Source organism: Miscanthus floridulus, chromosome 4, assembly GCF_019320115.1.
Source record: "Miscanthus floridulus cultivar M001 chromosome 4, ASM1932011v1, whole genome shotgun sequence".
Lineage (NCBI taxonomy): Eukaryota > Viridiplantae > Streptophyta > Magnoliopsida > Poales > Poaceae > Miscanthus > Miscanthus floridulus.
Window position 1 is genome coordinate 66,937,900 of NC_089583.1, and position 16,543 is coordinate 66,954,442.

A 16,543-nucleotide genomic window follows, 5' to 3' on the forward strand; every position below is an offset into this window, starting at 1 on the left:
TGGAGTAGCAGGATAAGGCTAGAGGCAAGTGGATAAAAAGTTACACCGGTTAGGCTATTGGGCTGGTACCGCGGCCTACGAGCACGACCGTCCGGATAAGACGCTCTAACCAGAGCATAAACCGCCCCAGAGACCAGAGTCCAGGCCTGACAAGCCGCCTGCTGTGGTCAGCGGAGTTACTAGACTTCATCCGTGTGCCTACTGCAAATGTAAATGGTCGGACCACTATTGTTGATTTCTTTGCTGTTGATTCTGCAAATAATTGTTTTTATAAACTGTAATTCTAAATTTCTAATGATTAGATTCTTATGGAAAGTACAACTTTCATAAACTGATCCGAATATATTATATACTAGATAAATGCCCATACGTTATACCAGAAAAAAATAAAAATGAAATTTCGTACGTTTCTATATTTTAATCCACATCCGTAACGATGCATAATTGGGCTGATTTGGGTTAGGTAAAAGTGCTGTCGTCTACCTTCTCACATCTCCAGCACATTCATGAATCACTCACAGCCTCACAGGCCTGCTGAGCCTTTATAAGTTTGGGCTTCTTTTAACTGGCATCAGGTAGCTCTCCAGAAGCCCTAAGAGCAGGTACACTAGTAGTCGTTTCGCCGAGCTTGTCAGAGCCTTGTTGTCCAATCTAAACGAGAGAGACAATAGGAGCCAAGGCAGCTCGGCGCTCCTGTAGTCGACCAGCTGATCACGGGTTCCAAAAAAAAAAAAACAAAGCTGCTTATAAAATCAATTATGACTTGTTTATTATGACTTGTCTTATATATTAAACAGTTGTAGATAAGAGAAAAGACTATTGTTGTATGATTTGTTTATTATGACTTGTCTTATATAGACTAACACTTCTCAACTATTGAACTTGCTCTAAGAATGCTAACATTGATTTATTGTTTAGTCGTCTCACCTGTCTAGCTTCGGAACTTGTTTCGTTATTTCAGTTAATTTCAAAGCCCCTAGCAATTTTATAGCAAGATAAAGATCTATTGACAAACCATGCTTTTATGTGGGCTGTAGTTTTCATCTTATCCATGCTCTTAATTTAATTGTATATGTATATATGAGATAAGTTGTGTGTCCCTATCATCCTGTGGGTACAAATACTATAATAATGAAGATCTTTTTTGTTTCAACAATGAGAAGGAGCACTGCACTTTCCTTTAGCCCACGTTTAGATTGGGATTGGGAAATGGATTGTGACGGGAGAAAGGAGTATGGAATGAGTATACTGCTCTTTATTTCCTTATCCCTATTCATTTCTCATTATCTAAACATGGGATCAGATCAGGAAATGAGAAGGAGGAATCTTAATCCTAGTCCGTTTATATGTGGGCTCTTATCAAACTCTTAGATCTTGGAAGGACTATATATACGTGGGGGCTCTATGTTGTAATCACCAATATTCAGAGGAATATAAAATAGTCTCCCTATCTTATGTCTACTTGTTCTACTACTTTCATCTACTATGTTGATCATGAGAGACGGTGAGGGAAATGTCCTAACCGCTGGCAACATGTTTTATAACACATTATCAGCACGACAAACTCTTCGTCGACATCACCGTTGAAGCCATCGCCGATCTTTGATGTTGGTGCTTGAACTGTCGACGTCCCGTCGCGACTACATCGACGACGTCGACATCATCGACGTTGCTAGCGGAACGGATTTGCTATCTCCACCTGCTACTAATGTGCACCTCATCGACATGCACCATTGTCGTCAAGCAGATAGATCTACGACAATGTCAAACGCCCTACGCGGTATGTATCTACTAACAATTGCCCTACGTGGCACATGATGTAGATCAAATTGGCATCATGTATCAGGTATGAAAAAAAATCGCATCCCGTAGATTGCGCCTGTCCGGATCATTTTGCACTAATTTTTGTTCTACACGTAGTAGATACACGTACAAGAAGTACTTATATAAATATATCAAAGCAATAGCATCTAGGCTTTTGTATATACAGAGTTGCATCTATGGTTAATTAAAAAAATACTACATATTAATGGTGTACACGAAGTACATACGTACTATTTTGTACATGCAGTACACGAACACTATATGTTTTATCGGATTTGCTATAGGGTTGATTAAACAGAAAAAGGAATCTAGCTGCTTCCTGGCATGCATGGCATGGAGTTTACGGCATCGCCTTCCTACACAAGCATGTGCATCCTATGTGCAGGGGCTGCCAGGCATGAATGCCGCAATAGCTCGCTATCTTGCCTAAGGGTGTGTTTGATCGCATGACTAAAGTTCGCTTACTAATAAAAAACAAATTATAGAAACTCTCAGTAATCCGTGAGACGAGTTTATTAAGTCTAATTAACCCGCTATCAGCACATGTTTTTACTATAGCACCACATTGTCAAATCATGGACTAATTAGGCTTAAAAAATTCGTCTCGCAAAACTGTCTCAATATGTGTATTTAGTTTCATAAATAGTCTATATTTAATACTCCATGCATATATTCAAATATTTGATGACACAATGACTAAAGTTTAGACTGGTGGAACTAAACATCCCCTAAATTGCAACGTACCACTTTCTGTGGCCTGTACGCCATTATCCATCGGCCATAGCCGCTTGCACGCGCGTGGTGGTACCCTGCAACTGCAAGCCGCCAGCGTACGTGCCGACCGTGTGACGCATCACGGCCAGCAGCCGCATCGTCCAACTCGCCAGACGAACCGCCTTTGGTTTTCCTCGCTTGGGAAAGGGATTTTAACCCTATAACCGTCCAGTCTACTAGCAGATCGAATCGAGAAACAGGCCATAGCAGGCCCATTAATGGACAAGCGCACACGACGGATAGGCTCCTGTTTCCGGAATAATTTAAGAATTTGACCCGTACTCTTGTAGAGTTAACACTATATTTTCTATAGGAATTATAGAATCATAGTGTTTATGAATATATATAATCCCTTGAGAATTCAGTTTTTATAGTAGTTTTCTGACCAATTAACCATAGATTCTCTGATGATGGATATTCATGGAGTTTGTATATACAACATTAAATCTGTAGTTTAATTGTTGTTTTGCCTAGCTTTAATTTTTCTGAATCAAATTGTCTATTAATTCTGAAATTTTTCTACGCTTTGAATTTAAATCTGAAAAATACGAGCGCAACATTATTATGAATTATATACCATGTAATTGTAAGAATAAATATTGAAAGATTACACTAAAAACATGGTATAAGGTATATGAGCTTTGTCAATTCTACAGACCTTAGACTTTTCATCCTTGAGATACTCATATTTGTTTTTCATAGCATAATGAATTTTTTGGATGAATAAAGGCTTGGTATTAATTCTGAAAATTTGCATATACCAGTCCTAAAAATGCTAGGACGCTTCTAAGAACATTTTGCATAACCATCCACTATCCTTTTGCACCTTGCTACTTGTTTACATGCAGTAAACCAATTTGCACATGTATTTCCCTATCCCACCCTACATTTTCCAATATCCAAACAGCACCTTAGGAATATATTTTTTAATTATAAAGAATATCATATGACTTTAAAAAAAAATTAACACGCTACAAAATATCCAAACCAATGGACAGCGATCAAGACTAGTGGGTTAAAACGTTAACCCATTATGAATGGTAATCTGTACAAAGTACAAACCATATCCAAGGCTTGAGATCACCGTGCCAAGTCACCTAATGCGGCTGGAAAAAGTTACCTTGACAGAAAATATAACCAGAGTACACTTTTTTTTTTTTTTTGCCAATTTGCATGTTGCTGTCTATAGTGTCCATAGTGACAAAACCTTGACTATTGGTTTGGCCCTGGGTAGAGTAGCGATGATCGATCTTCCAACGCGCGCAGCAGCCTGCGTTCGACAACGAGCCGGCGTACGTCACCCTGTGTCGCATCTCGCTGCCGAGCCCCTGATCCTCTGCGGGCAATGTGGTCGCATGTTGGTCTGTGCTGCCTGAACCCACGCCAGGCGCCTACCCATGACGCAAGCCGTGACAGTAGCGCGCCTTTTGCATGCGACAGCCTCTTCTCCGTCCTCTGACCGTCTCCTCCTTCCCATGGGCATATAGCATCATCCTCTCCCTCCCAGTACCCAGTAGACGCTCATACACAGAGACAGACAGGAAGAAAACATCGGACGGAGCAAGGCAGCAATGGCGGGCGAGAAGACGGGGCTCCAGCTGCTGGACTTCTGGGTGAGCCCGTTCGCGCAGCGGTGCCGCATCGCGCTGGCCGAGAAAGGCCTGGCGTACGAGTCCCTGCCGCAGGACCTCGCCAACAAGGGCGAGCTCCTCCTGCGCGTCAACCCGGTCCACAAGAAGATCCCCGTGCTCCTCCACGACGGGCGGCCCCCCGTCTGCGAGTCCCTCATCATCCTGCACTACCTCGACGAGGCGTTCCCGGGGACGCCGCCGCTGCTCCCCGCCGACCCCGTCGCCCGCGCGCACGCTAGGTTCTGGGCCGACTACGCGGAGAAGAAGGTCTTCGACTGCGGGACCACGCTGTGGAAGCGCACGGGCCAGGCGCAGGCGCAGGCGAGGCCGGAGATGGTGGAGGCCCTGCGGACCCTGGACGCCGAGCTCGGGGACAAGGCCTACCTCGCCGGCGAGGCGTTCGGGTTCGTGGACATCGCCGTCGTGCCGTTCGCGACGTGGATCCTCGGATACGGCCGGCTCGCGGAGTTCAGCGTCGAGGAGGTGTGCCCGAGGCTGCTCGCGTGGGCCAAGCGCTGCGGCGAGAGGGAGAGCGTCGCCAAGAACCTGTACCCGCCGGAGAAGGTGTACGAATTCATCGGCTATCTCAAGGACACGTACGGCGACAAGTAGAGTCACAAATCCATCGATCACAATGCATGTTCACGATGGTCGGTTTCTTTTTTTTATGTTCTTTTATAGTTGGTCAATGATGTTTGATGCTGATTTTGTTTGTGTCTCCTACTTTTGTCATTTTGTGACGGCTCCGTGTTTGACAATTCAATAAAAATGATATTTCCTAATTGCTCTGTTCTTGTGGGCAACCATTGTTCATCGTTGCATCCAAATGGAGCAAAACCCAGTGAACCTCTACCACTTACCGACAAGTTTCGACGACAATCCAATTGTCCTTTACATCTGAGATCTCAAACACGGTAAGGTTCTGCCATCATGTTTGAATATGAATATGTTTCTGATCAAATTACGTTAACAACTTCACAATAGAAAAAAAATTCTTAGAGAAAAAAAAATCAACGGTTCAAAGGTCCATAATATTTATTTTTTAAAGAAAAATCAATGGAAAAAGTCACCTACGAGGATAACGGATGCAAAAAGAAAAAGCAAAAGAAATCTTAAATAAAGAATCGGACGGAAGGCCAACAAAAAATCAAACGGAAGGGAAAATTATATGGCAGAAGTTTTACCGGGTAAATACATAAAGGTATTGTTAGATAACACGTGCATGCTGTTCTTCAGCACTACTTCAATAGTATATTTCAGCAAAGGAATCATGTTTTTCTCTAGCAAGAAATTAGCATCAGTATCAGCAGCAACCAAATTTCAGCAAAACGAATAGAGCCATAGTCTCCTGTAGTGCGGTGGTAGGTAATTTTGTTTGCAATCCTGGTGGCCAAGTTCGAATCCCATAAGTGGCATTTTTTTAGGTTGCGGGTGGCTGGCTGGAGTGGGGCATGACCAAAATTTTGAACTGTGGCTGGAGTGGCCCGTGAGCCAGTGGGCTACAAGTGAGTGGAGAAGGCCACGAGCGAGTGGGCTGCGAACCAGACTGTTAGCCTACATTAGAATGGGCCAAACAAAAACAACCTAGACAAAAAAAAGAGGCAGAAATTTTTGCCTTTTTATAAAATACTAGCAAATATGCCCGTGTGTGGGGTCACTCCTGACCTCTTGCCCTCGCTGAGGATCGCGCGGGGAGAGACCGAGGGTTTCCCACATGGAGAAGATCGAGTGGGCGTGGGAGAATGTATGAGCGAAGGTTACAGAGCACGAGACAAAGCGTAAATGCGGATTAAATGTCCATTAAATTGTTTGGGAAAGAAGAGTCCATTTTCTTACACGAGCGGGGCTGCGGTGAAATTACGCTAGGGTTACATTGGAGAAGACAATTACTGTACAACGACCAAGGGTACAACGGTAAACTCCTCGTGATGGGGCCACCGCGCCTTCAAGGTGGTTTCCTCTTTGCGGTCGGCGCCCAACCTTTGCGTGTCCCGAGCGAGGGTTCGTCAATTGCCATCAGTTAGCGCCTCGCCCGCAGTGGTCCTTCGACCGAAGAGGTGGGCCTTCGCGCGCGACACTTGAAAACACGGGTCAATCATTATGAACAGAAAACCCTCACGGTGAGGTTGGATACCCGCCACGAGGCAATCTAGTCAAAGCCAGCAGATGGTCGAGTGCTAGGGTAGGAGCTGTGCCAGGATAGCTTTCCCCCAATAGTAGCCCCTCGAGGGTCAGGCCCAGCATGATGGGTCGGAGTAATGTTGAAACTCGTGGAAGGGGGTAGGCAAGGGTACCTAGCTTACCGCCTGGCCCAGTGACACCCCCATTTTGCTAGGCCAATGCTAGGCTTTAACTATTTTGGGCCCGTAGTTTAGGGGTGAGGTTGCAATATTTTTAGATGGTGGTGCTACTTAAGGTTTGATGTGACGCGTGATTGTCGAGGGTTATTTCCTGTTTTTCTTGGGATTTGTGGCAGCCATCGATGCCCTGTTTTCTCGAGATTTGGGACGCACACATTCCTTTCGGGTGGTCGTGGGGCACCTATAAATAGCTGTGGTAGGTTTTAGAGTTTTTTGTTGTTCCACTTCTTGTTTTCGGGCTAGTTGCTGCTGCTGTATGTGGTGAGCGAGGGTTGTGCTAGTGCGAGGATTGTTGGTTTGGTCAAGGGTTTATTGTTTGCTTGCTCCGTCTGCCGTCGTCTTTTCCTTTTGGGTGAGTGCTAGTTGTTTTTTTTGTTTTAAGTGTACTTACTTTGCTATTATTTGTGCTAATGAGTCTTTGCGTTTTTGTTTTGTAGTTTGATGGCTCGCGTGAAGAGGGCTGCGAGGCCTGTTGATAGCTCTGAGGCTGTTGATTCTTCGTCGGATGCAGCTATGAGTTTTGAGTTTGGTCCTACGAGGGTCACCTTGAAGGAATTGGATGAGTTCGTAAAGATGGGTTGGTTCCCTCGTGATCTTGCAAGGCCATCGAAAGGGGAAGTTGTTCTAGACCCTCATGACAACGAGGTTGTTGTCTACAAGGAGTTCTTTATAGTGGTGTTGGTGTTTTTGTAAACCGGACTAGTAAATTTATATGATTGCTGTGCTGCTCTAGGAAGACTATGGTAGCATCCAAAAGACACGAGGATTTATACTGGTTCAGGCTAGAGCCCTACGGCTAGTTTTAGAGATGATCGAGTGTGTGTTTCTTGCTTGAATGCTTTGAAGTTCTTACAATGGGGGGTACAAAAATGGTGGAAGAGGTAGGAGAGCTAGAGCAAGAAGATGAACTGCCTAAAGGGAAGCTTTAGGAGTCCAGAGATGTGTAGAATGAGAGAATGTCCTTGGAGAGGGTGCCCTATTTGCCCTTATATAGAGTTTGGGGCTAGGGCGTGTACAAAGAAGGAGGTTCTCCTGACCGAGGGGTCGTGAGCCTAAGGGAGGGGCCTATCTATCTTGGCTTGCAAGCTACACCGTCTTGTGGTGCATGTCTAGGCATGGTTGTCGTCATGGTCTTGTGCCCATGTCGCGGTAAGGTATGGTGTGGTGCCACTGTGATGGCCGTGGCAGCACCGTTGGCATAGTGGTGGTTCGTCAGCCATCCTGCATGACGTGGTCTCTACTGTGGCCTTCGTCATTGCTTCCTGGTCTCCTAGGGGAGACATACAAGAGTTGGTGGCCACCCCTAGGTCATTGGTCGCCTAGTTGGCTTGTGGAGCAGGTGGCCTCTAAGTCAAGGCCTCCATCGTGGATACCATCGCTTGGTGGGTAGAATCATACATTCGTCTTGTTGGGCCATATCTAGATGGGGGGCACCATGCCGGCCATCACTGCTAGGCGGTGTTGTCTTGTCTGAGCTACGTGGCGCAGGGATGGCGTCTAACCGGACCAAGGTGACCGCTATCCCCTAAATCCTTGTGGGTTAGTGCAGCGTGTTCACTCCTATTAGAGCAGGCATGCTTAGCTAGGTGTGGCCTCTCCTTGTTCCTTCTAGGGGTCAGGAATGTGGAGAGGTCATGAGTCTCTTGAGCATCGTGCGGCCAAGTCTGATGAAGGGTTCGTGGCTGACTTGGCCTTAGCGCTTGGCCTGGTTTTCTTGGATCAGCTAGGCCTCGGTCGTTCAGGCCCTTACTAGCTGATGTATACCAGGCTGCTTGACCTGCTAACTAATCGTTGCGTTGAGAAACCTAAGGATCATAACCCCGACAGTAGCCCCGAGCATTTTTGGGATCACGAAGTAATCGTGAAAGTGCTAAGATGTGTGTTCGTTGATTGTGGGTTCATGGTCATGGCCTGTCCAAGCTTCGTTGCTCGACCCCTTGTGGGCTGGTGCATTCAATGCGGTAAGTGGCCTTATGTTCTGCCCTATCAGGACGTCCTAACAGTGTGGTACATGATTGTTGAGCCCTGCATTGTCAGTGTGCTACGTATTGGGGTTCGTGACCCAAGCGGGGCTAAGTGGTCTCATCGATGCTATACCGGCCTTGTTTCTGGGAGGGTCTTGATTCCCCCAACCTCACATAGGCATCTGACATTGGTTGTGACCTCCCATGGTTCGCCACATGGCATGGGATCTTAGGCTATTCAGTCCACCTTTGGGCCTATAAATAGGGACCCTTCTACCAGTTTAAGGCACCTTCAGCTACTTCTATGAACTTGGTTTTAGCCCCTCTAGGAGGCTAGGTCTGAGAGGAAGGAAGGAGAGAAAATTTTGAAGGGAACCATGGGGCTTCAAGCATGTGATCCGCTAGGGATTGTTTGTGGTGGTTAGAGGCTAGCATCGCCCCTCCCAACAACTGGTGCTAGAAGGTGACTTGCGAGCTAGGGATTGAGAGGTAGTGTGGCCACTAAGTTAGGTCATATGCCACATCAGTCTGCTACCCCATTGCCACTTGTTGCCTCGAACCTTGGAGGCTTATGTGCTCAAAATGTGTGACAGCCAGAGGCATTTCTGGCTTCTCCCTGAGTTTTGCGCGTAGTCCGATGTCATGTTGGGATCCCGCTAAAGGTTCACACAATGTCTATTTGGGACTACAGTAGGGGAGGACAACGTTGCACGGCCCTATCATGCTGTCCATGTCGAACAGATCAGGATGATGTCTTGTTTACGCTTCGCTTGTGGTGATAGCCAGGCTTCCTTTGTTGCCAAAGGGATGAAAATAGTTCCCCCAGCATGTGGTCCCTAAGGTCATGCCATTCGCTGAGGAGCAGGTGGGGTATGCGTTGCCTGTGCATCCTCTGTGTTGTTCGGCCTTGTGTTGTTAGTCGAAATCACCATCAAGGTGACACCCGCCCTTGGTGTTTTAGCGGTATGGCCGCTCTTGAATCTATAAATTCTTAGGCTTCCCCTATGGTTGCAACGATCCCCCAAGCTATGGGTTTAGGGTTGTACTTCTGGTTTGGGTCGCCACAAGGGTCATTATATCCTAACGATGCGAGGAACTTTCCTCAACCTCTTTTTGCACAGTCATGAGGTTTTCTATGATCGTGTGTTGGCTCATTGGTCTTGGACCTTTTTGTGTCTTCCGTGTGAACGAGCCGTGATCACGCTTTGGGACCCGCATCGCTTCGTATGGAAGATACCACTGTGTTACCTAGGTTGTCTGCTTTGTCGATCTCTCCCAGAGAGGTCGTGGACCTCTAACAGTTTATGAGCCTCCAAAGCTAGCCTTAGGTCGTTAGACCTAGAGATGCTTGGAGGAGTTTTGGACATGGTCTGGCCTCGACTCTTTTATGGGGTCACAGGGACCCAACTCCTATTTTTTCCTAGCATCCCTGCCAACCTCGAGAGGTCATGATGCCCTGTTATAGGTGGCTTTGTTTTTGTCCCACGCCGGGAGAGGCATGTCCACTGTAACCACATGGTCAGAGCGGTGTGCCTCCTCAGGGTTGATGGGTAATCCGAGAGGGACCCGATATCCTCCCCAATCAACATGGAGTTTAGCTATGCCTCATCAAGAGACATCCCATAAATCATCGGCCATCAAACCCGTTGGTCGTCGACCACCTCCGCAGCGGTCAGAGGGCAAGATGCCCCCCTAGAGGGGATCAACCCAAGTGACATTGAAGCGGACAACTCGAATATAGAGTGAGATAGTTGCGTGGCTCCGTACCATTGATTAGAGCCATAGGGGCCCAACTCACCCTACCCCTATCCCTTTGTGGCCTCGAGCCCTTCTAAGGACTGGCCCAAGAGTGGGTTTTCTAAGAACGACGCGGGGTCACAGTTGCGATGGGTTGCTCTGCACATGATCTTAGGGGGCGGTTGGCCTCCCCGGTCATGTTGTGGCATAATGGCACCCACTCATGAGCAGTCGTGCACCGTGAAATGCGGGCACGTAAATCGAAATGATTTGGAAAAGTGGGGACTCATGAAGCTTACTTGGTTCACGTTGCTAGCGTGGGCAACCATCGCCCCGCCTCCCCTCCGATCGCTTCACCTGCTCTGTAGGGTTTTCGAAGCGGTTAGTAAATGTGAGTGAACACGCGTGTGCCTTAAGTGTCCTCAGCATCTATAAATATGCTTAGAGTGGTGCGTTGGGAGAGGCATTTGCTTTGAGTTGCCTGCTCCATCACTTCCATATTCTTGCTCTCGCGCACTCGGAGTCCTTTCCTCACCAGCCAAAATGGATCATGGCAAGCGGCCATGGGAGGAGTCGCTGAAGGCTGGCGGGCCATCATCGTGTCTTCGTGCCTATCTGTGCAACCAAGGGTGAGTATTCAAATGGTGTTTTGGTTTAGGGTTTGACCTGTATTTGACCATGTGCATTCCTAGGGCTACCTCCCACATCACGTCTAGAGGGGTGGCTAGGACCGCTCGTGCCATGACCCCGCCCACAAGGGATCGAGCTCGTTGTTAACGGTAGTTAACAAACATTATAGACCGTCAATATAATATAAATAAGGGCATGAAAGTAATCACCAACAAAGGTTTAGGGGTTTAAACTAACAAATTCCATAAGTTTTGGTGAATGTGTATTTTCTACAGGGATTATCTAGAAAATAGAGTAAATTACATGATCGGTCCTCAAAGTATTGGGAGGGTTTCATCTGGGTCCCCAAACTACAAAATTGCACGTTTGGCTCTCTAATGTATTCAAGTGATCACATCTCGGTCCAAGTTACACGCAAGGAGTGTTAGAAGCTGATGTGGTCGTCCATGTGGACATGATTTGGCACGCCATGGAGCTACTGGCGCATGGAGCTAGAGGAGGACACCAGCGCTGAACCAGAAGCTCATGATGGAGGATGCGTGACACCGTGATTGGAGATGTACCCATCACCAATCATGGAGCAGAAGATGCAAGGCGAAGACAAAGGTCATACATGTGTGTGGAGGACCAAAGGTAGGTGTATGGCTGTTGTACGCGTGTATGGTGCAACCAGGTGCCGAACGTGGCTACGGCACGCGCACATGGTGCATGTATGGTGCTCCATGGTGGCGTCATTCATTATTGCTAGCAACGAGAGCACTCGTGCAGCATGGCTATGGCAGAGTGATAGCGAGGTGCGTCCGCATGCATGGTAGTGTGGCACGGTGAGGTCATGGCGGTGGCATGCCGCATTCCAGCATCGTTGCGATAGTGCTACCCTCACGTCCCACCGTGGATGCTTCTACTACCTAGGGTGACCTTGAATCAGAGAGAGAGAGAGAGAGGCAAGGCAGAGCGATATTGAGGTAGGATGACCACATGCCAGCATGTGTCCAATGGTCATGGTGGCTGTCGCACTGAGATTTGGCCTAAGAGGCCTCTACCTTGGATGAGCAGCGGCACAATCTGATGGAGAGGGTGGAGAAGGCCTTGGCACAGCTAGAGTGGAGGGGAACCAGACAATGGCAAGACGACAGTGGTGAATTTGGCGGACGAAGCTCGGTGGCGTTAATAGTGGGGCTCTAGAACGGGGCAGAGAGGAAGAGCAGAGCAACACAATGCTACTCTTCATTCTTGCCCGCATGGGGCGAGGTAGCAAGACACGTGCATGCTATCGTAGACGAGAGCCATTGCTCTACCTCGCGCCCAGGTCACCATGGGTGAGCGTTGCTACACTTCACGCACACGCCACCGTGGTCATGCACTCAGACATCGTTGCCCTGTCACGCATGACCATTGCTACCATACCACCGCCTCCACTTGGCCATGCGGATGCTCTGCGCCGCCGTCGCTCACACATGCAGGCCTCTGCCATCCATCAATTGCGCCGCCACCACATTGCCACTGTCCGCCGCCTCTACTGCCGCCATACGCCATGTCCACACTTAAATCATGTCCACGTGGATGACCACGTTAGCTTCTAACCCTCCTCATGTCTATTTTGGACTTGGATGAGATCACTTAAATACATTAGGGAACCAAATGTGCGATTTTGTAGTTTGGGGACCTAGATGAAACCTACCCAATACTTTAAGGACCGGCCATGCAATTTACTCTAACAAACATTATAGACCATCAATATAATATAAATAAGGGCATGAAAGTAATCACCAACAAAGGTTTAGGGGTTTAAAATAACAAATTTCATGAGTTTTGGTGAATCTGTATTTTCTATAGGGATTATCCAGAAAACCATCAAGGTGGACCTAGATGTCAGAATTAATCGTGCTTATTTATAGCGAAAACAACTCTAGAGGTTCTAGAAGACTCTAGGAGGCAACCCATCTAAGTAGAGGGTAGGTGGCTGCTAGATGGGGACGGCCAGCCCCACCTATAGTCCGTCCTATGATCCCCACCTGTTAGCCCCTTCTTCAAATGTTGGTTCTTCACCACCTCCTAGGTTGCATCTACGCCATCCATTTAAGTCAGTTTGAACCGAGGGCTCAGGATTAACGCTCTGGCCTATATATACCAGCCCCTACCACCCCCTGAGGAATCAAACCCTGATCAAGTCATTTGAGAAGACATAAACCCTAATCATCCTTAGAGCTCCACCATATTCTAGGGCATAGCTAGCTAGGCTAGGTCTAGATGGAGGCAAGCTTCGCTTGGATTCCTGATCTTGTCAAGAGCGTGGCTTGGTATAGCATTTGTATCCCTGTCTTTTGTATCTCTCATTACTTTTATAAGTTTGCTACAATTGTTATGACATTGTTCTTCATATTAATCATGTTCCTAGCTATCATGTTCATCGTCTACATTAATTTTATGCTTAGTAGAGTTAGATTATCATTATGTTCATGCATAAGTTCATATAACGCTCACTCTTTGGATCTAAGGGTGACTGGTCAACATTGTATACGCGTGGTGCCTATACGTTGTTTACCTACTAATACACCCTATATTCTGGGCCATGTGGTAGATTGCGGATGTGACACTCCCGTTGAGTTATTTGTAGTCCACTCCCCGAATATAGGACAAGTAGGATCTAGTTACGAAGGAAGACAAGCTCTGTTCTTAATCTTCCTTAGTATTATCCCTTACGTGTAGATATGAAGTTGATCTTAACCATGATTACTAAGTGTAGTTGCACTAATCGAATGACTTAGGTATTATTCCTCTAATATTCTACTTAGCCATGCTTATGTCATAGAAAGGAGTAGTCTGAGTGATCAATGATTAGTTATTACTTGCCATGCATATACATTTATGTCTTGACTTACCCTTGTTGTGAGTAGAAGTTTGCTTATGATTTATTTCTCTATCATGTGTATAAGTTATCAATATATTCCCACTGCCCGTCCTTCTCTGTGGTAAAAATATAAATAACGATACCTAGAATACTCCCGGGTGAAGTGCTACAATGGTATATTATATGTGCCCTTGTAGATTCCTTTCTATTATATATATTCTATCTAGTCACATGAAATACTAAAGTACTTCTTAGTGTCATTCTAGAAGTGGCACTAGGTAGTACCAATAAGCATTTCTGGCACCACCGCTAGGGATGACAACTTAGTAAAAGTGATGCTAAGAAATGTCAACAATCAATAGGTGACTACTTAAACAAGCAACAAGTAAATAAATACCAACAATTATTTTTGGCGCTGTTGCCGGGGAAGGTAGCTAGGCTGTAAGGAAATATTGATAAACTTATACTTATTGATGTGATCAAGATAACCATTGACCTATGCTCAAATAGGCTTACCCTTGTTCTATCTACTTTTATATCTTATGCAGGGTAATGTATGACCGGTTTTGACCTTCCGACAAACTACATTGAAGATACAGAAGCATTAATCAGGAGAACTAGAGCTAAACTCAAGAAAGTCTTAGCTTTAGAATTGAAAGACAACTAGACTAGGTGGAGCTTAACACCAGTTTTTGAAGCCATGGCTGACAAGACTCTTTGTGAGTTCTCTACTCCAACTACGGCCAACATCCGTACTGGACCAATAGTCAATGTGGGAGATAATGGATTTGAGCTCAAGCCAGCTCTCATCAACATGGTGCAAGCCAACTAGTTTTGTGGAAAGGCACGTGAAGATGCAAGTGCTCATCTCCAACACTTCTTGGAGATCTACAACACATTCGCCATCAAGGGTGTATCCAAAGATGCCATACTACTTTGCTTCTTCCCATTCTCACTTTTGGGGAAGGCGAAGCAATGGTTCTATGCTAACAAAGATAGAAACACTATATGGGATAACTACTCCACTACCTTCCTAGCTAAGTTCTTTCCCATAGGCAAGACCAATGCTCTACATGGGAGAATTTCAAGCTTTCAATAGCAACATGATGAATCTATCCCTGAGGCATGGGAACGCTTTCAAGATTATATATCAGAATGTCCTCATCATGGGATAGAGAATTGGCTACTAATGTAGACTTTCTACCATGGGTTGACCAACAGTACCCATGAGAACATGGATGCTACTACTAGAGGTGCTTTCCTATCACTCACAGCCCTAGGTGCAATAGCTCTCATAGAGAAGATGGCCTCCAACTATGGTTGGAATAAAGAACGTCTTCAGACCTACAAGAGAGGTGGAGGAATGCATCAACTCAAAGAGGTAGACATGTGGACTACCAAGATGGACCTGCTCATGAAGAAGCTCGAAGATCGATTTAATGAGAAGCAAGAAGTCATGCACATTCATGATTCCCACGTGACATGTGAAGAGTGTGGAAACACTTGGCATTCAGGGAGCAATTGCCCTAAAATAAATGAGGATGTAAATTTTGTCAACAACAACTACTTTCATCCTCAACAGAACCAAGGATGGAATCAGCAACAAAGGCCAAACTACCAAGGTAACTATCAAGATAATAATTATAATAATTTCAATAATCAATCACCCTCGAGAGAATTGATTTTTGGCCAAGCTAAAATTATGGATGGCTTATCTAGAAAACTAGCTTCCAATGATACGATCTTAGAAAACATAAATAATAGAATAGATAGCTTCTCCTCTATCATTAAGAACCAGTATAACTTTAATAAAATGATAGAATCACAAATAGCTCAGCTGGCGGTAGCTATTCCTTCAACCAACAAAGGTAAGATTCGTGGGCAACCGGAAGATCTAGAAACTGTAAATCTTGTTGATATTCATAATGCAGCATACTACTATACTCAACCATCGATGGAAAGGTGGATAGATTATTCCTTGCCTAAAAAGAAGAGCGATCCAGGGAGACCTGTCATTCCCATCGCCATTGGACCTCACATTTTCCAAGAAGTTATCTGTGACTTCGGAGCAAGTGTCAACATTATGTCAAAGGTAATCTATGATAAAATTAATTGAGAACTTTGTTGTACACAAATATGTGTTTGTAGCTTGCAGATCAGTCCCTCTACTACCCTAAGGAAGTTCTTGAGGATGCCATTGTTCGAGTGGGACAATCATATATTCCCATAGACTTTGTGGTTTTGGAAATAGGTGGAGAGGTAAGGGCATCCATTATCTTGGGCTGACCTTTCTTGATCACCACAAAAGCCATCATCTATGCAGACAGTGCCAAGATCTGTTTCACAATCAAGGATAAAAAGGAGAAGTTTTCTTTCAAAAATCATATCTTGCAATCTCCTTGGTCATCCATAAACGTCGTACTTGCCCTAAAGAGACAAAAGTGAGCAAGATGAAATACAATAGGAGAAGAAGGAAGAACAAAGCCAGGCAGTCACCAGAAGATTTAGTCAACATGATCAACACACACCGATCAGAGTACGACCACCTTCTCGCTTCACCATATCTTACCAAGAAGGATAACCATGGCGTACCCATGATCAGGTGTACCATTGGACAAAGAATATTCCACAAGACCTTCTGCGACATTGGATGGGGTGTCAATATAATGTCCAAGATAACATATGAATACTTATTTGGTGATGAACCTTTGTTTCCTACATATATGTAATTGCCGATGGCGGATCAATCAATCTGATTTTTGGAGGGAATGG

General features: G+C 45.7%; 1 protein-coding gene and 1 non-coding gene across 2 annotated transcripts; one reads left to right on the forward strand and one right to left on the reverse strand.

The window, feature by feature from the left end:
• The first annotated feature begins 4,126 nt into the window (after positions 1 to 4,126).
• Positions 4,127 to 5,011, forward strand: LOC136551616 (probable glutathione S-transferase GSTU1). Its single transcript, XM_066543171.1, has one exon. The coding sequence runs from the start codon at positions 4,170 to 4,172 to the stop codon at positions 4,839 to 4,841; it is 672 nt and encodes a 223-aa protein (XP_066399268.1). The 5' UTR covers positions 4,127 to 4,169; the 3' UTR covers positions 4,842 to 5,011.
• Positions 5,012 to 14,835: 9,824 nt separating this feature from the next.
• LOC136553156 (small nucleolar RNA R71) lies at positions 14,836 to 14,944 on the reverse strand. Its single transcript, XR_010783062.1, has one exon. It is a non-coding gene; the product is annotated as a small nucleolar RNA R71 (small nucleolar RNA).
• Between the last annotated feature and the right edge of the window lie 1,599 nt (positions 14,945 to 16,543).

Excerpts from the sequence above, each read along its gene's own strand:
- LOC136551616 (XM_066543171.1), top strand. The coding sequence starts at position 4,170 with ATGGCGGGCGAGAAGACGGGGCTCCAGCTGCTGGACTTCTGGGTGAGC.